This window comes from Trachypithecus francoisi, unplaced genomic scaffold (genome assembly GCF_009764315.1).
Source record: "Trachypithecus francoisi isolate TF-2019V2 unplaced genomic scaffold, Tfra_2.0 Lachesis_group15, whole genome shotgun sequence".
NCBI lineage: Eukaryota > Metazoa > Chordata > Mammalia > Primates > Cercopithecidae > Trachypithecus > Trachypithecus francoisi.
Window position 1 is genome coordinate 107,646,697 of NW_022681460.1, and position 25,102 is coordinate 107,671,798.

At 43.1% G+C, this 25,102-nt stretch overlaps 1 protein-coding gene across 9 annotated transcripts in view; it reads right to left on the bottom strand.

The window, feature by feature from the left end:
* The window catches only part of RBFOX1 (RNA binding fox-1 homolog 1), a 2,535,170-nt gene that overhangs the window by 359,427 nt on the left and 2,150,641 nt on the right, over nt 1–25,102 (bottom strand). For 3 of the 9 annotated variants that reach the window (XM_033235803.1, XM_033235806.1, XM_033235801.1), the window contains exon 1: nt 23,012–23,326. The exons of 4 other annotated variants lie outside the window; for them this stretch is intronic. In XM_033235803.1, coding sequence (XP_033091694.1) covers nt 23,012–23,098 — 87 coding nt within the window. In that variant the 5' untranslated portion in view covers nt 23,099–23,326. Of the gene's footprint in view, nt 1–23,011; nt 23,350–25,102 lie in introns of those variants that run through there. 2 more of the 9 variants (XM_033235802.1, XM_033235805.1) reach the window with 1 other exon arrangement.

The window sequence follows — 25,102 nt, forward strand, 5'->3', positions numbered from 1 at the left end:
ACCCTTCCTTCCATCACTCGAAAAGGCACTGCAGAGCCCACATGAGAGTGTCCCTGTTTTAAGAAAACCGTTAACACTTCTTTAATGTATGTGTCTTATTTGAAAACAAAGTATTCATACACTTCAGAACTTCCAATGCCCTTAACGTAAAGCTTACCGAATAAACCAAATTGGTGCTGCTGCCCTGCTTAAAACTTTCCAGCAGCTTCTCATTGCACCTCTATAAAAGTCCAAACTCGTTATCATGCTGTGCAGGGCCCTGCCTCAACTGGCCCCCCACCTACCACCTGACATCATTTCCTGCCAGGGTCCTCCTTCATCACAAGGCCCTGGCCATCCTGGCTTCTTTTGAACACTCTCCAATCACTTTCTTCTCAGTGGGATGCTCCTTCTTGCATTCAGTTCTTTTCTTTAGCGTACATGCTCAGACAGGCCTTACGTGACTACATCTCTGTGATGGGCCCTCTGTGTCTTAGGGCATCCCTCTCATTTCAGTCTTTTATTGCTTAGATCTATAACGATGATGCCTGTGTGGGCCTCCATCCTGCCCATTAGAATCTAAGCCCCACAAAACAGGGTCCTTGACTCACTATTCAGTGCTGTATTCTCAGTGCCTAGAACTCTGCCTAGCATTGAATCAATGCCTCATAGTTATGTGATGAATAAAGGATTAGATGAACATATTGACCTTACAAATGATAACAATGCATCAATCAATGCATTGGAGCACCAAGCCTTGGAGACATGCAGCCCCATTAGAGAGAACTCGTTGGACCTTGCTTCTTCATTTTTCAAACCAATAAGGTACAGTGCATGAGCCGTATTTACCCAAGTAAATACCCTCTCTCACTGAAAGAAAATATGCTTTTTGGCCTTGACCTCCTTTTGCCTCCAGCAGAATGACTTTGGCTGTCAGCAGCTAGAAGCCTGAGCAGAGCAGGTGGAGGGAGCTGCAAATGACCCTGAAGGTTGAAAGGAAAAGAAATTATGACCCAACAGATTGGCAAAAACTTAAAAGATTGATGATGTCCAGTTTGAGCACAGATGCAGGGAAACTGGTCCATCATACCTTTTTTTATGTGTAAGAATTGGCAAAGCCATTTGCTGAAGGGCAAAAAATTTGTTGTATTACTGTTTATAGAATTGTATGCCATCACATTATAGAATGACAGAGTGGACCTGTACAGACTGACATGGGGAGATGGCCAAAACATGCTGTTAGATAAATAAAAGCAATGTGCAAAACCATGTGGGTGATGAGATCCCACTTACTTAACATACATGCATGGTGTCCGTGTACACATACCTATGCATGTAATTACATAGGAAAAGTATGGGAGGGTTTCGGACTCACACTCCAAATCATTAGCAGGTGTTGTCTCTGGGTGGGAGGTAGAACAGGAGAAGGGGGGCAGTAAGCAGACCCACAGACTTCACTCTGCTTTCTGACTTATTTCTTGAAATCGTCCTGGGAAAACACAGTCATGACATTACAACGTTAAAAGTAAAATTTCTCAGACACCTTGACAGAAGGACTCTGAATTTTTGGCTGAGAACTGGGATGGAATTTGTGGAAAAAGTGCAGGTTAAAAGGATGAGGAGCACAAAGCCAACTAATGTGGATTCAAATCCAGGCCTCCCAATGCCCCAGAACTTGAGCAAGTGACATCTCTGATGCTCAGTTTTCTCACATGCAAAGCTTGGGTGACAGCAGTAGCTACCTGCTAGAGTTTGGCGAGGATTAACTAAGACCTTATGCGTTCAATGCTTAGCACACTGTCTGGTACAGGGCAAATACAAACGTTAACTATTAATTTTTATTATTATAATCATTATTTGTCATGTTTCAGCATTCATATGTGCTGAAATGAGGGAAAGGAGAGCAAAGAGACCACAACACAGCAACACAATTAATTTAACCTTTTAGCGTAGAGTTGTCCAATAGAACTTTTAGCAATAAAACAAATGTTCTATATCACACTGTCCAGTACAACCAACACAAACCACATGTAGCTCTTGGGCACTGAAAATGTCAATGGTACAGTTTTGGAGGCTATTTAATTTTAATTAAATTTAAATAGAGACACATGACTAGTGGCTGTCATATCGCACAGCACGTTTCCAGAGACTGCTATCTTCCCCAGCTAAAATATCCTCATTCTGTCCTAATAATCATTGCTAACAAAAATTGGCACCAGTAACAGTGCTTAAAATTGAATGAAATCCTAAGCATTTCACATCATTGGTGGCCTTAGAAAGGCTGAATTTAGAAGGTTTTAGGAAGTAGTTTCTTTTCCAAGCTCATTCAGTTTTTCTGGCTGCTTGAAGGATAGTCTCAGCTGGTGCTAGCCCATGTTTAACAACACCTCTCTAATACTTTCCAACCTCTGTTTTATTTCCTGAGAGAAAACAGGCCTCGGACACAGCAAACACCTTCAACAAACACAGGTAATAGAAAGAATTTGATGACATTACTTTGTTTTCAACATATTTTTTGAAATAAAAATTCATATTCCACAAAGTTCACACTTTAAAATATACAATTCGGGCCAGGCATGGTGGCTCACACCTGTAATTGCAGCCATTTGAGAGGCCAAGGCGGGCAGATCACCTCAGCTCAGGAGTTCAGGACCAGTCTGGTCAAAGTGGTGAAACTCTGTCTTTACTAAAACTACAAAAATTAGCTGGGCATGGTGGCAGATCCTGTAATCCCAGATACTCAGAAGGCTGAGGCAGGAGAATCGCTTGAACCTGGGAGGTAGAGATGGCAGTAAGCCAAGATCATGCCACTGCACGCCAGCCTGGGTGACAGAGCGACAGTGTGTAGCAAAAAATAATAATAATAAAGTAAAATATACAATTCACTGTTATTGAACATATTCACAAACTGTACAACTATCACTATTATGTATGAAAGTGGTGATAGTTGTACAACTCTAGAACATTCCAGATAATTCCAGAACATTTTCATCATGTTAAAAAGAAAATCCATATCCATAAAAGGATCACTTCCCATACCCTCTCCCCTCAGCCCTTAGCAATCATTAGTCTACTTTACGCTACTATAGGTTTGCTTATGCTGAACATTTCATATAAATAGAATCATACAATATGAGGTCCGTGGTGTCTGACCTCACTCATTTAGTATAACATTCTCAAGGTTCATCCACACTAGAGCATGTAATACATCATTTCACTTTATAGCTGAACATATCCCATTGTATGCTATATCACCTTGTGTTCATCCATTTCTTAGCTGATGGACATTTAGCCTGTTTCCATGCTTTGCTTATTATGAATAATGCTATTATAAACACTAGTACACACGTTTTTGTGTAGACATGTTTTTAATTATCTTGAACATATAGCTAGGAGCAGAATTACTGGGTCATAATAACTCTGTGTAAATTTTTAAGAAAAACACTCAACTGTTTTTTCTAACTAGCTGCAAAATTTTACATTCCTGCCAGCAACGTATGTGAATTCCAATTTCTCCACATCTTTGCTGACACTTCTTGCTATCTATCTTTTTTATTATAGCCATTCTAGTTAGGGTCATCAATGCATTTGTAATACATACCATTTATTTATGGCTAGTGATGGTGAATGTCCAGTTAAATTAGAATGAAAATTGTGATTTTGTGAATCAATTTAGGCTATAAAAATTGAATCAATTCAAAGAAAATATTAACTATACAGTAGTAGTGGTGCTAAAAGCTTTAGGAAACTGGTCAAAGGTATGGCTTTGTGGTTCCATTATATAACCTATGCACAAACCTGTAACCTGAAGCCCTATGGAAAAGTGGTGTGGGCTGGGTGCAGTGGCTCATACTTGTAGTACCAGCACTTTGGGAGATCAAGACAAGCAGATCACTGGAGCCCAGCAGTTCGAGACCAGCCTAAGCAATATGGTGAAATCCCATCTCCACAAAAAATACAGCTGGTCATGGCGGCATGCTCCTATAGACCCAGCTACTTGGGAGGCTGAGGTGGGAGGATCACCTGAACCCAAGAGGCAGAAGCTGCAGTGAGCCATGATCGCATCACTGCACTCCAGCTTTGGAGACAGAATGAGACTCTGTCTCAAAATAATAGTAATAATAATTTGCTCATTAATACACAGAGGCTAAGGGGCAGATCCACGACAAGAGGGCATTCTTCAGAATCCCTGCACCAGGATTCCTTCTAGAATTGCATGGGAAATATAGCGAGTTTCTGCAGGCAAGGCCAGGATGACTCTCTTCCCGGAGAATGGCTGCAAAGGGCTTGGACACAAAAGGCCCTAGAGCAACAGGACTGACCAAACAGCAGTGATGGGCAGTCCGAAGTAATCGTTTAGTGGTGGCGGATTCTCATCCATTCCACATCTTCAGGTGACATTTACCTGAGTAAGGGAATGGCTACGCATTCCCAGAACAGCACACTACTCTGTCCAAGATGGGGAAATGCAACTTCTGGGAACAGGATATATAGCCTCAGTTCTCTTCTACTTGGTCATCAGGCTCAGAGTGGAAGGACAGGGCCAGTTGTTCGTGCCCTGTTTAAAGACATGTGCAAAGATTTAGGTTACACTGCACTGCAGTATCCAGTTCACCTCTTGGGAAAGGCTGAAAAATGTTTTCCACCCCAAAGCTGCAAAGCTGCCATGCTGTGAAGCCACGGCTGTTTCTGGAACAGAGATCCTTAAGTATGTTTCTGCCATGGGGTGCTTTGACAATCAAGTGGAAATGATACACCCCGCAATTGCAAGACCATATGCCTACAGTGTGACATATAACTTACGGGGAAATTCTCAGCCACCCCAAGTCAAGAACTGTACCCACAAATCACTCTGCAGGAGCCCCTCCTTCCTTTTCAGCTCCAAAGAATGGCATCAAAGTCCCTGGTGCGGGTCACTGTGGGCTTTTCCTGGGGTTGGAAACTCCTTGGCAGCAGATCAGAAAGACAGCTGCTGACAGCTGAAAATTTCCTGCCTGGGCCTGAGAGGCAGAATATGTGTTTCCATGGCACTCCCAGAAACAGGTGGCTCCTCAACTCTGGAAAAAGCACATTCCTTGTACCACAGTAAGTCAGCTGCTCCCTGTGGACACGGGTATTTAGGGCATGAGAGAGTCAAGTACCAGGTGTTTCTAAGACAAAACCAGGAAGCGAAGAAAAGAGAAGTGAGCTAATGGATGAAAAATGTCAAGACAATACAGGATGTGAGCTCAGGGGCAGAGTATCACGATCCACCTCACCATCATTAACGGCTTCTTCCCTCTTACATTATTTTCTTCATAACACTCGCTTTCATCTGTAATTAATCAGTTATATACATTATGGTTGTTATTCTTTGTTTTGTCTCTTTTCCCTACAAGAACATAAATTCCACTAAAGAAAGCATCATAGCGGACTTCATTGCGTTCCTAATGTCTGCCATTGCACCTTCATGTAGTGGTGATTAATACATGTCTGAAGAATTACCAAAGGAATGAACTAACCAGTCAATGCGTAACAACTTTTCTACTACCCTTTGACATAGAAAAGTTTCTCTCTATTTTATGTACAAATGAACTGAGGCTCAGTGAGGTGAAAGAACTTGTTCAAGATCACAGCTAAGAGTGAGTGAGGCAGGCTCTGGAACCTCGCTCCATCTGAATCCAAACTCCCAAGTTGTCCCCTGTTGTCATAACTTGCAAAAGTGAGAGATTCAGTCCCCAGGGGCCTTCTCTACTTCTGCTAAAATAAAATAAAAGGAAAATCAGCCAGCCCAAAAACAAAACTGTCCTGTGATGGAAAACCTAGTCCATGGCACATGGCGCACCAGATGTTGCTTACAGTTTTGATACAGCAAGACTTAATAAAGCACCCAAGACTGATCCTCCATGCTCAGGCAGGTTTGCATGTAACCCCTTTGGACACATTTTTGGGTCATTAACAATTAGACACACATGTTGCACTCCCCTGAAGCCACACAAGATACCAGACCCTCAGGCACAGACACAGACACATTTCTACACTCCCCAGTCCTCTACCTCTCATTCCATAAACATTGTGATTTTTCTGTTACCCCACATCCCTGAAACTCACCCCCTTTTTTAGGGCAGAATTCTCCAGTCAATGAAGATCAAAGACATGGTAGCATGAAACATGAATATTCACTAGCCAATCGTGGATAACATGGTACTGGTTGTCTTCACCAGTACCATGCACACTAGCTGTCCTCTCTGTTTCCCATCTTGTCCCACTAAAGATTATTTGTCCATCCTCCACCCACTTTCCAGAGGAATCTTTTAACATGATACAATCAGATCATAGTGTTCTCCTACTTGAAAGTCTGCAGGGGTTTGCCATTTCTCTTAGATCAAAATCTAAACTCCCTGCAATGCCCTACAAGGTGGAATGGGACCTGGCTACTGACTGCACACCTGACTGTGTTTTTCATCTTCCCCCTTTACCCACTATGTCCTGGCCATACTGACCATCCGGTAATTTCGTAGACATATACATTTCATTCCATCTCAGGACTTTTGATTATTTTCTCCCCTTAGAACTCTTTCCCAGGACTGTACACAGCTGGCTCCTACTTGTCAATCAGATCTGAGCTCTAATTCCTCTTTCAACAATCTAAAATAACCCTTTCAGTCACTACCATGTAACCAATATTTTTTTTTTTTTTTTTTGGAAGATGGAATTTGGCTCTTTCACCCAGGCTGGAGTACAGTGGCCTGATCCCGGCTCACTGCAAACCTCTGCCTCCCAAGTTCAAGCGATTGTCCCATCTCAGTCACCCAAGGAAATGGGACTACAGGCACGCAGCACCATGCTGGCTAATTTTTGTACGTTTCAGTAGAAATGGGGTTTCACCATGTTGCCCAGGCTGGTCTCGAACTTCTGACCTCAAGTGATCCACCCACCTCGGCCTCCCAAAGTCTTGGGATTACAGATGTGAGCCATCATGCCTGGCCCATAACCTATTTTATTTTTTTTCCTAGCCGTTAACAGCATTTGATGTTCTCCCGGTTATTTGTCTGCTTTATTTTTTCCTGTTAATAGGATATAAGTGGTCTTACTCACACCTGCAACTGTATTGTCTAGCACACACTGCATGTTGAATAAATATTTACTAAATCGGTGAACACATATGGAAACCAAGCCACAGCCATCTGACTTTCTGAACCCACCCCTCCTCGGCCTCTCAAGTGGAAGTGGTATGTCACCATCCTCATTTTGATTCTGAGGGTCAGCTATCAAGACGGAAAGGGAGGAGTATTAACTGGTAAGTTACTGATTGGAAAAAAATGTCTTTTAAATTTTCCGTGCACATTCTGACAAGGACTGGCTGGCAGACCTCATCCTAATGCCATTGGCAAGCCCGATCCGTGACTTCTTTCTCCACTGTACAAAGGAAAAATGTTATACCTTGAGGACTTAGGGGAATTAGGAGGAGGATTTAGTTTTTAAGAGAGAAAGTGAAGTCATTTAAATTGAAAACGGATCTTGCGCCTTAGACATGCGTTTGGTTTGAGAGAAGGACTGATGAGAGCTGACAAGGTAAGTCTGGTCTGTCTCCCGGTCTCCGCTTGTGATAGAAGGTTGCCAGGAAGACATCTTGATCTCTTGAGCTGCTTGGTTTTTAACCCAAGTTTTAGTCCTAAAATGAACATGAAATTCAGTGGGTCTCTAGGAGATGGTTTTGTGTTCTGAGAATCATAGGGGTACCCACACCTCCATCGTGCTCATGAAATTTTTATTTTCCTCAAAGAGAAGCACATTTTTCAGTGTCCCCATTTCAAGAAATTTACAAGAGAATCTGAAAGCAGAAGCCACCCACTCACCTGGTTGACTAGAGCCGACCAATCTCTGCCTCTCCCTTGTGTAATTCTTTTTTTTTTTTTTTTTTTGAGATGGAATCTTGCTGCTGTGTCACCAAGGCTGGAGCGCAGTGGTACAATCTTGGCTCATTGAAACCTCCGCCTACCGGGTTCAAGGGATTCTCCTGCCTCAGCTTCCCAAGGGACTGGGATTACAGGCACGTGCCACCACCCCTGGCTAATTTTTGCATTTTTAGTAGAGATGGAGATTCATCATGTTGGCCAGGGTGGTCTCAAACTCCTGACCTCAGGTCATCTGCTAGCCTCGGCCTCCCGAAGTGCTGGGATTATAGGCGTGAGCCACTGCGCCCGGCCTCTTGTGTAATTCTCTAATTCATGGGATTGTTTCGCTATTCTCTCTTCTTTGTCCCTATCTTCTTTTCCCAACTGATTTAAGTAATGTCATCTTTTTGGTCATCTATTTACTTAGGATATCATATACTACACCTTGTCATGGCTGAAGGAAAGGGATAAGAGCAAAGGGGCATGAGGAGAGGACATGGAATATGCTTTTTGTTTAAGATACCACCTTAGTCTTTAAGAACCTAACAGAAAATAGTCATCAGGTTAAAAAAAAAAGTCACTGATTTTATTTTAAAAGGTGTTTTTATTAAAAACCCCACTGCTTGCAAGTTTATCAAATCTTTGCGAATAAAATGAGAGTAGATGAAAATTATTTAAGGAAGAAAATATATGTACCACAAAGAAATCCAGGATACATACAGAGCGGTTTGTAGTAATTTTCGGGTAGTGGATTTTCGGATTGTGGTTTATGTGTCTATGTGGTATATGCATATATCTCTGTATGTTTGTTTGTGCTTTTGGTTTCTGAAAACTTAGGTTTACCCCAAATTAATTTTATGGTAAGAAAAATAAGCAACAATTTTTTAAAACAGTTTTGCAAAGTGAATTTTCTGTTAAACAGAAATCAAAGGAGGCAACGAGCTGAAATCAAAAACCAAATCAACTGGCTGCACATTAAGACCAGCGCCAAGGTGGGCCTTGCTTTCTACAAACAGAGAGCTCTGCATGAAAGGCACTAGTGTGACTGAGGGTCAGTCACAGGATGGGGTGCACTGAAGGCTATCAATACACCCTGCAAGACGCCTATCTCAGCATGGCTAACAGCTCACAACCATCTACATCCTACTCCCGCTTTCCCAGGACTACTCCGCAATACTTTGGGCTCCAAATACATGGGGGACTGGGGCATAGTTCACTGATGTGAAGATTGAGACACACAATAGGTTGGGTCCATCAGATCCTAGCTAAGAATGCAAAAGTTGAATGAAGACTTGCAGAGGCCGATGGTCCCTGTAGCTGAGTCACAGTGGTGTGGCAGCCTAGAACCGGGTTTTTCAACCTCAGCATGATGGATAATTCTGGATAATGCTGGATAACTCCAGGTGTCCTCTTGATATGGTTTGGTTGTGTCCTCACCCAAGTCTCATCTTGAATTGTAACTCCCACAAGTCCCACATGTCATGGGAGGAACCTGGTGGGAAATGTTTGAATTTGGGGGGCGGGTCTTTCCTGTGCTGTTCTCATGATAAGGAACAAGTCTCATGAAACCTGATGATTTTAAAAACAAGAGTTTCCCTGCACAAGCTCTCTTTGCCTGCTGTCATCCATGTAAAAACATGTCTTTTACCTTCCGCCATGATGGTGAGGGCTCCCCAGCCACCTGGAACTGTAAGTCCAATAAGCCTCTCTCATTTGCAGATTGCCCAGTCTCAAGTATGTCTTCCTCAGCAACGTGAAAAGAGATTAATGCACCTATGCATTGTAGGATGACAGCAGCAACCACCATCCACTTATGACAACCAAAAACTGTGTCCAGATATTGCCAAATGTCCTTACAAGCCAAAAATCACCCCCGGTTGAGAACCACTCACCTACAAAAAAAGTCCATAAATTCTGCCTACTGAGATCCCGAGACCAGCCCTACCTCTTGTACTTTCCTTGGCTTGACTTTTTTCTTTTTCTTTGGAGTCCAAGAGTCTCTGTGCATTCAACTGTTCATGCACTACACCTCAAAATATAGTAAACATACAAACGTTGCCCCTCTCATTTTTTTGAAGCTAGCCAGGATTGAGTTCTGTTCCTTCAGCCAAAGGGATCTTAACAAAAACACACATTCAAGAATCATCTTTGGTTTCTTGAGATTCAAAATGGTGGAGATCCTCAACCCACACGATCTTATGGGTCTCATGAACCTTAATGGGTCTTCAGTAAACCGACAGGAAGCCCAACAGTTATCAATCAGAGATAAGAGATAAGTTGACATCAACTTGTCTCTGATGTCAGGGCAGATCTAAACACAAAGGCTTCAATGAAGCAATGCCCCTGGGCCACATCAGACACACACACCATGATGTATCAGCAATAAGATGTCTATAGAGTAAACCAGGATGGCAGAGGAGCATTCTACCCAGGAAGGTAGTGGCTTGGTAACATCTGTGCTTGGGAGTTTAGAACCAATGCTAACACGGGAGGAAGGTGGGAAACCAGAAAGCAGAGACATCATCAAACGCGTGTCTTGTCTATTCCCAGGGAGGAACTGTACAAAATGCTCCTTAATGAAGCTCTGACTTGCTAGAACCAAATACCAAAGAAAATACACATGCAGACAGCGTCTCTAACCCAAACCCCACAACTGTTTGGACAGATAAGAATCCCATATGCTCTGCACTATCCTCAGTAATGAAAGGCTTTTTATCCATCCCCAGACGGCTCCATCACCAGCAGCAAATGAAGGCTCTGGTCCCTTACAATGTAGACAGGGACAGGACTCGGCGGCTGATGACTGGCATTCTGTATGATGGGTGAACACATCCAACATCTGCTGGGCGCCCACACAAATCTTAGGCCCTCTGGCAAGCCGTGCCAAGTCCCTCTGCTAAGTCACAGTGGGAACTGTCTGCCAAAACACCAGGTGTGAAACAAAACCCAGCTCATTAGAATCCTTAAGCCCCCACCCGAATTCATGGAAAATGCTACAGGCAAATATAGGGCTGCCCAAACAGCCTTATTAAGATGGTCATCGGACGGTCCATGTCAATTTCACATGTTCTGTCAAATCCTCCCCGAGAACGGGCACCTCCGTATTTACACTGCTCGCCAGAACAAATGCAGAGCTGGAGAGGGAGAAATAACACACCACCACAGTAACAATAGAAGACATCGCTTGCAAGCTGTCTGCGGCCCCGGGAGTAACTGACATGTTTGACAGAGAATGTGTGTTGGTAACGTTGCTTGATTTGTGTTTAAACGGAAAACAGAAAGTGTATTTCCAGGTTTCAACACTGATAAGCAAAAAAAAAAAAAAAAAAAGTTCTTGTAAATAGAGCCACAAGACCCAGTCCCAGCAGTGCCCTTCCTCGGGCTTTGTCACCATACAACCCCTGGGCTTGATCTTCTCCACGCGGAGCCAGGCTTCCAAGGGGAACAAGGCCTCCTGACAGCCTGCTGCGAGATAGTGGGGGAAAAACGGATCAGAAATGACAGCACCACAGTATCACGTTAGCCTTCTGCTCAGAGTAGGTTGTGCGGGCAAGAGACATGGCCATTCCCCCATAGAGGGTGGGGAGACAACAGACACCAAAGCTTTGCAGAATTGTGTGATCTGTGGGAGGAGAGGCTCTGGAGCCAGGTGCCTGGCTGGTCTGCCCTTCCCCAGCTCTAAGAACGAGGGCAAATTGTTCCACTTTGCTGAGCCTCAGTTTCCTTTTAAAATAAGCCTGGCCAGGATGTTTCAAAGTGTTAGAAATTGTTTAGGAAAAAAATCCCCAATGGACTAACTTGTCGTAGTATCAATGGTAGGAACATTAATTATCATTTATATCATATATAATCATTACTATGTAACTATTATTATGCAGTATTACATAATGATATATGTCATATAATCATTATATATAATTATCCTGTAACTATATGGCATTTTGCAATTATAAATTATATATTTATAACTATGTATTACATAAAATATATATTATTATATATAATTGAAATATATATTGCATTATATCTTATGTATAATGCATAATATAATAAAAATCATGTAACAATTATTATTTCTATCAGTTTTGTTAAGCCCTGACAATATTGGATTTACTATTATAAGTACTTAGGGAGTATTAATTCATTTGATCCTCAGAAATGACTCTGATATTACCCCTGTCCTACAGATGAGTACAGCAAAGCTTGAATTTAGACACTTTTAATATGGGCCATTTTACCAAAGAGAAAACTGCAGTTCAGAGTGGCTTAGGAATTAAAAAAAAAAAAAAAGGCAAAGCTGAGATTCTAACCCAGGGAGCCTGGCTCAAGGGCTCACACTCTTAGCCAATAGACGGTATTGGCTCCCCTGTACAGAAAACACTCAAGATTTCTACTATTATATAATTGCACTGTGTTGGTTGTGGTGGTATTGCAGTATGCTTGGAAATAAACTTGCAAATACGTTTATTGAGGACTTTCTATGTGCCAGGTACTATGTTATGGACTTTACATGATTTGCTTCCTTTTACAACCAACCAAAGAGGGTGACTACTGCCCAGAAGGGAAAAATTGTGCCAAGGTCACACAGGTAGCAAACGACGTCCAAGGTCACAGAGGTGGAGTCCTCAATGGTTGCAGCAGATGAACCAGGCAGTCTGCTCCAGGGCCTACACCCTACACCATACCACCTCCTGTCTGCCTGTTTTTCACTCCCCAAGATATATTACTTCAATTAGATACGACAGGTGAAACCCCTCACACACAGTCTGATATATAGTAAATGCCTAAAAACAGCAGCTGCTGTTGTTATTATAACAAAATCTGAAAAGCCCCAGTTGGCATTTTCTCCCAAGAAAATGACGGAAGTATGAATTTATGCTGCTGTCTGCTCAGAGGGCACCTCCTCTAGCCCTTTTAAACCTCAACAAAGCCCTTTTACTGTTCATCAATACCAGCTCCCAAATCCTGCTGCTGGTCAGACTCTCATCCCTCTGATCCCGCCCCCCGTCACTCTGATGCAGACGTTCTGGAGCCCCATGCTCCACCCTTGCTTGGACGCTGATCCATAGCGGCTTTGGGGGAATGCCTGGATGCAGCCAGACCTCGAAGCCACTGAGAGCTGCAATTTCCCCCCAAAGGCTTCCCATAAGCTGCCCAGTGTCGGCTGGCACTCACACATCCTCCCTGCCACCGGGCACTGACAGATGGGAGCTATTCTTATTATTTAACATTTATTAAGCGCCCACAGTGTGCCAGGAGCTGCATGGAACAGGGGTGTGGGTGGTCCTAAAGAGTCTGTCCCCAGAAGGCTATGGCCACATGGAAGGGAGGGGACAGGCCTCTCTTCCCCCTACAAAGTCCACCCTCCCCCTCCTGCAACCCAGCTCCAGTTCCAGTCCCAGTATGTTCTGGACAAAGATTTGGGCAAGGATTCAACATGATCGAAACCGATGAACTCTCCTTCATGTGTGTCTTATAATTAAATTCTGACTCTACTGAGAATGGCATGGCCCCCCAGTGCAACCTCTGAGGACAGAGACTGGGACTTAGTCATTCCAACTATGCAGGCTATTGGCTTAGGGAGTGGGGAGAGGATGGTGGCTTTTATACCACCCATGTGGAAAGAGGATGCTAGTTTCACACCACCCAGAGCCACAGGCCAAGATGTCAAACTCCATGGTGGCATCTCTCCCTCTCCTTCACCACCTCCCCAGTTGTATCTCTATACTGTCCACCCAGGCCAAATACATATGTCCTTGCTCACCAGGAATCTCCACCAAGAGTGGGAGCAGAGAAATGTAAGCATTCTCCTCTGTCAACCTAGAGCATCTCGATTTATCAAAATGAACATTCAATAACTCCAGAAATCATGAACAAACCAAGACAGCACTCATGGCAATCAGTTCTGGGGTTGGTACAATGAGCTGATTGTCAAATCGATGACTCCCTTCTGCAGTGGATGTGACCATCCCCGCGGACAGACTGAAACCACAGGCGCTCAGAGAACTGAAGCCCCGCATCACACAGGAGCCAGGATGCCAACTCAGATGGGTCTGAGTGGGAAGCCCAGCCCCTAAGCATTATGCCTTACTGCCCTAATGACACCATGACTACACTGCAAAGGCCTTGTGAGTAGAGTGCACTTGGTATTACTCTGATTTTACAGATGAGGAAGTGGAGGTTCAGAGAGGTCAAGCAACTTACCCAGAGTCACACAGAGAAAGTAAGGGCCAGACTCAGGTTTCCTTGTTGCAAACCCTGTTCTTTTCAAACTGAACTGTGCTGCCTCAGGAAATAAGAAGAAATAGCTCTTCAGAGAGCAGTTCCTGAGAACACCGTGGAATGCACAAGTGAACCCCCTCCTCACTACAGTTCTCCCCTCCTCTAGGTGTCAATGCAGATTAAAGAACAGAAGAGAAGGAATGGCCAAGCGCCACCTTCTCCCACAGCAGTGGGTGTGTTGAACTCCATTACTTTACTCAAAGTTGGAGGCAAGGTGGAAAGGGAGCTGGGGGCAGGAGCTCCTGCTGTCATCTTCCCACCTCAAAAATAAAGAGAGAAACAAACAAAAACCATTGTTCTCTGAAATGTACCAGGAACTCTGTCATTTGGAGAATCTCTCTGTAGGAAGCCATCTTCTTTGGACTGTGCCTAAAACCTGTCTAGAGTGTCAAACCACGGACAGCAATAAAGACGTCATATTGAGTCGGTCAGTGGGGTGGAGACTCAAGAGTTCTACCTTCAAACAGTTGTGCTAAAGCTCTGACTCTACTGTGAACGGCATGGCCCCCTGCGCAACCTCTGAGGACAGAGACCGAGACTTGATCATCCCAATACCTCCAGAGCTTACAAGAGAACAGTCAGGAAACTTATGATTGATAAATCATTATCTTAATAAATGAATGAGTTTCATGGAGACTTTGCCTCCTAGTTTTATAAGGCTGAAGAGCTCAATCTAGACAGTGGCCATTGCTGAGTCTAATGGTCTCAGTTGCCCAGAGGAAAAGACCTTCAGAGTATTGAGTTCAATGTTTCTGGGCATCTCTTAGGGCTCAGCAGTGAATCAAGTGAACATGCTGGCTCCTTGCAAGCTGGTGGGATGTGTGTGTGAGAGGTCTATCTTTAGACAGGGGAAAAACATAAATAGGGGTGAGTATCTCCATCATAAATCACCCAGGAAAAGCACTTACCCAAAACAACCTTTAAAAGACAGGGAGGGGACTCTGCTCCACCATCAAAAGCTCAGATTGCCGAACACCAAAGCAGCAGCAGAGAGTGTGAAATCCGTAGGTCTTCCAACCCTCCCTGCCCTGTGCCAACGTATTATAAAAAGCATAGTTGCTGATATAGCATGCCTTTAAAATGATCAAAATGACAGATGGCTGCTGCAGCAAGACACCCTTTTTATAGGACTGATATTAATCAGAAGAGATTGACAGTGTCCCCTTAATCTCTTAATTTTAAAAAGTACATTTGCATAAAACAGAACGGGACAAGTCACTAGCATCTCCAAGTGCTTCGGAGTGATGGCAGGTCTACCTCATGCCAAAGTTAATAACTGGAAGGCTCTGTTTGCTCTTTTTAATGTATTTATTTATGCATCACTGATGTAAAGAGAAGTAGTATGGCTGCATGGATCATGAATCTGAGAAACACCATCTTGCGTTGATTATTGTGTTGCTCGATGTCTCGGGTGGACTGTCTTGACTTCTCTAGGTTGTGACTTACTAGTCTGTAAAAAGAGTGGGAATATCCCAAATACACATGAGTGGAAGACATGACCGCAGTTAGTGCAAGTGAGGAGACACCAGGTAAAACAGCCATCCCTGCCTTTGGCAGATCTGATCCTGAATGGAGAAGCCAAGTAAAGTGGAAGGCAATAAAACTACCTAGGAAATATGATCAATGGCAACAAGTGATCAAGATAATTAAAACCAGAAACCTACCACTTGCTCCCCAGGGGATGGTGTGCGCAACGTTTGGGGGAGAAAGCACAGGTTTGAATGTCTGTGACAGCCTTAACTATAATTGTTGTTGATAACAAGAACCCAGATTGTGCTTATCCACCAAAACATTTTGGTAACAGGTCCCTGATCTGGCCTCCACTGACAGTCTATGCAGCTTACTTGGGGCTGACCCTGCCCTCTGGCTCTCAAGTGGGCAACAAGAGCTGAGATGATTGGTTTGAAGATGGGCATGGACTATAAGATCAGCCAGTGAGAATGCAATCTGGAATTCTTGCTGGAATTTTTGGGAAGAGAAATTCTAAAAGGAGACGAGATGTAAGCTTGGAGTTGCAAAGAATCATCTTTTCCACCACTTGGACATGGAGTGCTTATGAATGAAGCTCAAGTAGAGATAACCACTGTGGAAAGGTGGAGAGCGACAGCCCTTGAGTTGTCAGAGTCCCTGAATTCAATAGTGCTTGAAGCTGGAGCTAGATGCTCTTTTTCCCCCTCTAACCAATAGGACTTAGAATTTTCTTCATTGCAGACAAAAGAATCCCTAACAAACACCCTCTAGCCGGGCGCAGTGGCTCACACCTATAATCCCAGCACTTTGGGAGACTGAGGTGGGCAGATCACCTGAGGTCTGGAGTTCAAGACCAGCCTGGCCAACATGGCGAAACCACGTCTCTACTAAGAATACAAAAATAAGCTGGGTATGGTGGCGCACGTCCGTGGTCCCAGCTACTTAGGAGGCTGAGGCAGGAGAATCACTTGAACTTGGGAGGTGGAGGTGTAGTGAGCTGAGATCATTCCACTGCACTCCAGCCTGGGCTACAGAGCAAGATTCCATCACAAAATAGTAGTAATTCCGCCCTCCTTCTCTCTCCTTCTCCCTCCAGAAGAGTATAGAATAAACATACTTTATATGTGAGTTTCTCCTATGTGTTAGAATATGAACTTCCTGTTGGAAGAGATCTAGCATGTTTTCTATTCTGCCACATCACCTAGTCCTAGTTCACAGTCTGGCACACAGTAGGTGCTCAATAGATAATTGCTGAATAAAGACATGACGAATCACAGTGAAAACTCACAGCGACTTTGCAAGCTAGGCCTTCCTGCTTTCATTTTGCTGCCGAGAAAACTGAGGCTTGGTGAGGTTAATTGACAAGCCTAAGGCCACAGGCTTAGTAAATGCCAGAGCCAATATATCAACCTGGACCTGTTTGACTCCAAATTCTCTTTGCCACCTCCCTGACTCTTTAATTTAGTCCGCTGTTGACATGGCCTCTTTGGCAGTACAGAAAAGTCCACTTAGTGACTAAGATGGAGCAGCCTCAGAGTAAATGACGCCACCAGCATTTCTATCAGGTGTGCATGCTGATGTCTTTCCCAATCAACAGACATTCTAAACATGGAAATAACATCGCAGGGCAGCAATATCAAGACCTGAAATGCCAGCCACAGAGCCAAACAAGCTGTTGTTTTTCAAGTTCACCCAGAAACTTATTCAAATTACTTGTAAGTTCTCCATAGGTTTCTTTATCTTTCTATAAGGATGGTTACTTTCTGTCCATTGTTAAGGCCGATGCTTCTATGATTTGCATTGTTACTACATATATGTACGTAGATGTCTCATAAAGTACATGTGCTGGTTTCTGCTTCGAAATACAGTGTGTGTGGCTGAGACCGGGAGTTTGAGATTAGGTTGGCCAACATAATGAGACCTCATCTCTACAAAAGAATTTTTTTTAATAAAACAGCTGGGCGTAGTGGTACAGGTCTGTAGTTCCAGCTACTCAGGAGGCTGAGGATTACTTGAGCCCAGGAATTTGAGGCTACAGTGAGCTATGACTGCACCACTGAATTCCAGCCTGAGTGATAGAGTGAGACCCTGTCGCTAAAAAAATAAAAATAAAAATATGGAGTGTAGGGTTTGCTTAAACCATTGTTATCCACATCAGAGAGGCATACATTGGCATTTTTCTGCCAGTGTCTAGCTACAGAAAGTTTAGGCTGGAAACCACTCAGCCTTCTGAGAGTTTACCATCTCAGAGAGAAAAGATGACATAGAAATGGTAAATGATAATGCCATTCTCGGGTGGGGTCGGGGAGAGCATTAGGGAAAACAGTTAATGCACACTGGGCTTAATACATAGGTGATGGGCTAATAGGTGCAGCAAACCACCATGGCACTCCTTTACCTATGTAACAAACCTGCACACCCTGCACATGTACCCTGGAACTTACAAAAATAAAATAACACTTTTTTGAAAAAAAAAAAAAAGAAATGGTAAATGATGCACAAACCCAGAAAATTAAACATTCACCAGCCCTAAGCTGGGCATGGTGGCTCATGCCTGTAATCCCAGCACTCTAGGAGGCCAAGGCGGGCAGATCACGAGGTCAACAGTTCGAGACCAGCCTGACCAACATGGTGAAACCCTGTCTGTACTAAAAATATAACAATTAGCCGGGTGTGGTGGTGCGTGCCTGTAATTCCAGCTTCTCAGGAGGCTGAGGCAGGGGATTCGCTTGAACCTGGGAGGTGGAGGTTGCAGTGAGCTGAGATCGCGTCCCTGCACTCCAGCCTGACAGAGACTCTGTCTCAAAACAATCAAATGAACAAACAAGAAAACCTTCAGTTGCCTGAGTAATGGATGGTATAAATGAAGCCCATTCCTTTATGGGCTTACAGAGACACCATACTTAGGAGTTCCAATCATGAGATTCCTCCCAGCTCCTTTTGACCTATGTTTTTTCACTCTTGAGACCTATGTTTAAACACCATCACATCCCACAGTGCCAGTGAATTGGAAAAGACGCCAAGACTCTATCTCAGTATCACAGGCCAACTCCATGAATTCACCCAAGTTCTCTGCTCTACTAAACAAGTCTTCTTCTTCTTCTTCTTCTTCTTATTATTATTATTATTATTTTGTCCTGTGAACGCCTACTAATGCTTCACAGCCCAATTCAAATAGCACTTCCTTCCCTTTGAAACCACCCTCTTCCAGACTCTAAGAGGCACTGGGTTACTTCCTTTCCTGTGTTTTCATAAGTGACCCTGACTGAATGCCTCAACCTAGAGGGTAGGTTGCTGGATAAAAGACCCTGGTTCAACAAATCTGGTCCAAATCCCCGCTACACCACTGGCATTCTTTGTGACCTTGGGCTATTTACCTTTCTCTAAGTGTAGGTTTTAGGTTTTCCATAGGTAAAGGGGAATTATAAGGCAGGACGGTAATTTCTTACCTAAGACCCTTTGGAGTCACCAGCATTTTGAAAATCAGATTTCTGGGGCTTTTGCAGAAAGGTATTTCAGTGGAAACACTGATTATGTAAAGCCCTCAGCGGGGTCTAGGACAACACCCTGAAATCAAACACATAAATATTCCCACAGCAAAATACATGAATATTTACATTAGCTGGGATAAAGAAAGTCTATAAATAGCTACACATCATTTCAGGTCAAGTTTCTGTTCCTAAAAGAGCTTTGGTGCCAAACTTCCAAAAGAAATTGCTTTTCAGAGCTTTTTGGAATTTAGAATTACAGATAAAGGAAGGTGGACAAATACTGCTCGACTGCATCAAATTTACTATAAAAATAAACTGAGACACTAAATCTAAGTGTTTAGCACAGAGTATGGCACACAACAATATTGTGTTCAATAATCATTACCTATCATTTCCTCCTGCTGACTTTATTATAGTCTTATAGTTGGGGTTTATCTACTAGTTCTTCCACTAGATTGGGAACCCACAGTTCAGTGGCTGTGACTGTCACTTTTGTTATAGGCTGAGTAGGCAGTAAATGGAAAACTGAATGAACAAATGCATGATGAGGTGAATATGCCTCTGTTTACACCATCAACCCTTCAGGAAAATAATCTGCTGACTCATCATCTGTCAGACCTGGATGAGATGGGAATGATTTGCCCAATAGTGAAAGTGACTTGGCCATGTGTGGCCCAAGGGCATATCTATGAGGTAGATACCTAGATTGAGGTGTGAGGGTCTGTACTTGCAGCCCAGAGCCAAGGTCACATCAGACCCAAACACTAACCAAATAGCCTAACCAGTTACAAAGCTATTGTTCTGATTATGTCATTTGGCCACCATCCATGGCTTGGGTAAGACCTCTCAGTAGCTTCTGGACTCAAGGCTGACTTGGGCGAGTGATTGAGGCTCCTGTGTTACTAGGTCAGACAACTCACTGGTCATTCAAGGTATCACTAGAAATTAGAAATAAGTAGTGTTGAGTAGTACATTGGTTTTTCTTATCCACATATATCAACATAGGGATCTCTATCAAGCGGAAAGCAGTCAATATTTGTACAATGCACTTAGAAATGCTACTCTTATCCTTTCCTCTCTGCTTTTTCTATACATGAAACAGTCCAGACGGGTTCAGCTGAATTCTCCATAGTCATTCTGTCATTCTCTACATGGCTTGAGGGAAAAACTCTCTATTTGGCTATACACAACAAGTTTAGGCATAAAATAAGGGGTTCAGGAGATCCAATATGGTAAAGATTCTGATTTTCCTACAGGCGGAAGGGTAGGGTGGATGATAACTAGCAAACCTACTGCTTGGAACAAAAGATCCTGTATGAGTAACTTCCCTAAAACTATCAGTAAATACCTCCACTCACTGCCTTTGCAGGATTAGGTCGACACCCTCTTAGAGGATGGCACAGCAAATGACTGGTAAATCACTTGTTTTATTTTTCTTCTTTATCTGAGTCGACTCAAAAGGGCAATGCTGGTCTGAATTTTCAAAATGGCACTTGAAAGTATTATGAAAAGGGAGCACGCCTGTCACAAAATCATTGGCTCTTGAGGTTGGAAAGACCTTGAAAAGTAATCTCCAACTCTAATACAACAGTCCTTCGAAGCGGACACTATGGGCTCTGTTTCAACATCTCCAGGCACAGAGAAATTACTCCCAGTGATGGAGTACACATGCTTTATTTTGGCTCATTTTAACACATTAAGGTGGTGGTAGAACCTTAATTCCCTAGAGGAAATACCTTGCCTCCTGAGTGAGGAAGAAACCCATAAGGTCAAGAAACTGGTGAGCAAGTGGCATCCACAGCAATGCAGGACAGCTGGCAACAGAAACATCGGCTCAGAGCTGAGCATGTGTGAGAGATACAGTTTTTTCTCCCTTTGCACTGCCCTTTCTCCCCTTGCAAATATTGCTGCACTGGGGTGATTTTAGTTTCTTGATGCCAAACGCTAAATAACACGGGCTGTCTCTGCAAACCCTAAGTAAAGCTAGTTTCTCTCTGTGTGTTAGCTTTCCAGTGCATTCCACAGCAGTGAGAAAGGAAGGAGATAACGCGTGTCACAGCAGCTGGTCTAGAGGCTCTTCACTAAACTGCTCTCCTAACTTATGGGTAACTAGTTACCAGAGGTGTCGCTTGGAAAAACAAAGTATGATCAGGCTAAAATTTGCAAGTAAAATCACTTGTTCTCTCCAAAAATAACTGGCTGTGTTTCTCAAATGCTCTGCAAAGGAGGAAGAAATAGGGCCTCCCCAATTCCTCAGCTGGTCCTTGCATCTTCTCATCTATCACTGGGGTAATACGTCCAGAGTGGCATTTCGTAATGACAGCAACATTCCAGCAAATCGATAGTTATTTAATTCCCAACAAGCTCTCAAGTCCATTAAACCTGATTACATTCACCCATTTCAGTGGGTGCCGTTATTTTTCCTACACCGGCACTTAATCTATAACAGGAACTTATGAGAACTTTCAAAAGCAATTTCAGCATCAATCAGCGTAGAGTGAAGGAGGCCAGGATTTGCTTGTAATTATTTATCAAATGGGGCGGCAGAGGGTCTGACAAAACTCCAACAGCCGACCTTCACCCCATGTTTCCAGTAGCAGCAAGAGGCTTGTTACTTTCTAAGCTGCCACTGAGCCCTACTTCAGAAATGACAACCTTATCACACCAGCCTGTGTATACCAGGAAAGATGCAACAAGTTCCATGCTGCAGAGGACCATTCTCCAGGTGATCCATTTGTTTATAACATGTAATACCAAGCAAAGCTTTCAAACGGAGGAACGGCCATAAATCCAGAAAGAGAGAATATGCTGTTGTTACTTGGAATCACCCCCAAATGACTCTAATCACCCAGGTTTGTACAGTTAACAAAAGGTAACAGCAAAGTTCAGAGAAGGTAGGGGGAAAAGTGACCAGGATCCTTCCCAGAAATTGTAATTAATAAACTAGGGTATCAGAATGTTTAACTACGAGCGGCTGGAGGAGACAGAGGGAGGCACAAGAGTAAAGGTGAAAGGGCGTACCTAAATCTATTTTGTTTTGCTTTTCTGTACAGCATATTTTGCAAAGGGATGATTATACTCAAAAAACTAATTATAACAACAAAAAGCCACCTTGCGTTTCTATGATCTGTGGGTTCTATCGCTAGTAGATGTTAGCTTTCAGCAGAGAACTTCAGACATATACCCAGAAGCCAATGCCTGCTTGCAAAGAAAACTTTATGACGCCGGGGGAGGGTCCCAAATTTCTTATTGGCAGATTAATCCTCTCTGCACAGAATTAAAAGCCTTCAAAGTAAAACCAGCACACATTTCAATCCTCCACTTTCTTGCCATCATTAAGATGTAAACATCTGGCAAGGGATTCCTAGAATAATCTCTGAGCTTCATAAACTACCCATCAATAGAGTGTTCCTTCTTGCCTCAGTGCCACCACTCAAATTCAGGTGCGGAGAGCCTTCTCTGAAAATAGACACTCCGTGTGGAGGCGTCCTACGAATTAATGCATATTTCATGCTCCTTTCATTTCCTGGGTTAAAACTCTTAACTGAGTCACCTCATGATAAGTTACTTTGCCTCATGATCTGCTCTGGGAGACTGAGTCCCTCAGAAAGCTGAGAAGGAGAGCAAATCCTTTGCCCCGTGGTCAACCTCCTGAAGCTAAGGCATGAATGTTAAACAGCAGTCAGATCAATACAAGCAAATATAGCTCAACTACACCATTTATTCAGCCATGAGAGATGTCGATAGCTAGATTAGGGTGATCCATCTTTTTGATTTCCTACTGTCTTCTCACTGACTACGCGAGGGCTTTTTCCTGTATTAAGAGTGTTTGCTTTCTCAACCATAAAAATTCCAATTATTACTCTGAGCACTCTGGAGTTAAGTTGCTGGCTGGCAGAGGCCTTGAATTACCTGAATCAGTCCAGGGAGGTAAGGAGCTGCCGGTACAATCATAGGCACGCCATAGGGATGCAGGAGAACTCCTTGAGACGCCAACATGCTTTACGTAGAGTTATTCCCTCTGAAGCTCAACACATCGATGGAGAGTTAGGGGGAAATCTATAGACCCAACTTCTTCCGAACTACAAAGCTGGGAGCCGAATCGCGTCTGTCAGGAGCCAAGCACTCATCAACGCCGCCGGGAGAGGAAAGAAAGAAAATCCGCATCAGCAACTCTTAATGTGAAAGTTTTCTTCCCAGACGACGAAGAGACACAGCAGCTGCAAAGTTGAAGCTACCAAAATGGAAGGCGCTATTTTGGGAACAGCTTGCCTAACATGACTAACCAAATACTCTTCATTAATTTAGTTCTCAGAGAGAGAGAGAGAGAGAGAGAGAGAAAGACCAAAAGACCAAGAGATCAAGAGACCAAGTGACAGAGGGAACCAGGCTACGAGACATAAGCTCATCCCACTGAATTTGGCCAAAAGGGCAAGGGATGGGGTCTACTGAGATTTTTACGGGAAAAACAAACTGAGAAATGTAAATTGATGTGATTATCACCTCCCAGTTAAAATTCAAACCCAGTAGGTTAATGCGGGCAACGTTTGGTACTGATAGAAAAATAAGAAGGCATTCAGTCTAGTTTTCTTCCCTCTCTCTCTCTCTCTGATTTCAATTTTAAAGAGGCAATTTGTAAATAATACAATAAAACTACCAGCTTATATTTGCACAATGTGTGCTATGCAGAGAGACGGAGTTAAATTATTTACACATGTTATGTAATTTCATTCTCACAACAAGTCTCTGAAGTCAGCACTACTATCAGTCCCATATAACAAATGGGAAACAGGGCTCATACTAGTTAAATGGTTTGTTCATGTTCACATAGCTTGTAGAAGGCAGTGCTAAGCTACAAACACATGCCAGAGCCCAATTCCTAACCACAACACTATTTTCATCGCCGTATTTCAGTCTGTAATAACATTTCCTATGCCTTTTATTTTGTATTTTTAAAGACATTATTTTGAGCTTTCAACTGTGATATATTAATATGCAATACATTAACAAGAGATGTCTCCTTGTTCCAGAGTTTCAAGGCATAGCTAACAAGCACCATAACTATGGATAAAAAATACATTCAAGCACAGATTTGAAATCTTTCTGGTGTTTGAAAATACCCAAGCAGTCATTTGGGATATGTTACATGGTAGCAGATAAATTCCTAGGGGATTACATGAACTGGAATTATGCTGACTTCGGCGTCCCATTCACTAGCTGTGTGATCTTGAACAAGTTATTTAGCCTCTCTGAACCCTGTTCACTCATTTGGAAAACTGTGATAATAATAGTCCCTACTTCAAAAGGCTGTGTTATCATTAAATGAAGTCCTAGCACCATATCATGACGTGTGCAGTACCGGTGGCTATTAGCCATTCTTATCATGTATTTCCTGTCCTCCTGATGATTGGTATAGACACATCGTTGGTTTCAGACTGCAGGCTTTGACTTGAGATTGAAGGCTCAGGTAACATTCAAATTGTCACTCTTCTAATCTTCATATTAGGAAGTCATATGGGTGTGTGTAGTTTCGCAATTTTGAAAGCAATAGCATGAAGTTCTGATGAAGTGAATCCACTTAAATAATGCCCAAGTCCCAGGGATCACTGAAAATCACCTTCAAAACCAAATATTCACTTGCCACTTTCCACCTCTCACTCTAAATGGGACACTCGATATAGATTTTGGTGAAACCGGGAGAGAGTTTCAAACACCACCAAACATATCCAACTGTTGGCGTTTTGTAAATCCAAATGTCAATTCCTCCACTTTCAGATAGCCAAGGTGTTTTTACACTACACTAATTTTAGTTGCTTGATTTAGCTGCATAATTACATTTCTAGATAACGACAGCAGACAGGGTTTGGCAGAGAATTCAATTATTTAAGGCTGAATTTTGGCCATCTTGACAAGGTTTCTCTGTAATTGATTCCCATGCATCAAAGTGGCCGCGTTGTACAATTCAGAAAGCTCCCATAACAGCTGCGCACTGACCCCTCTTAC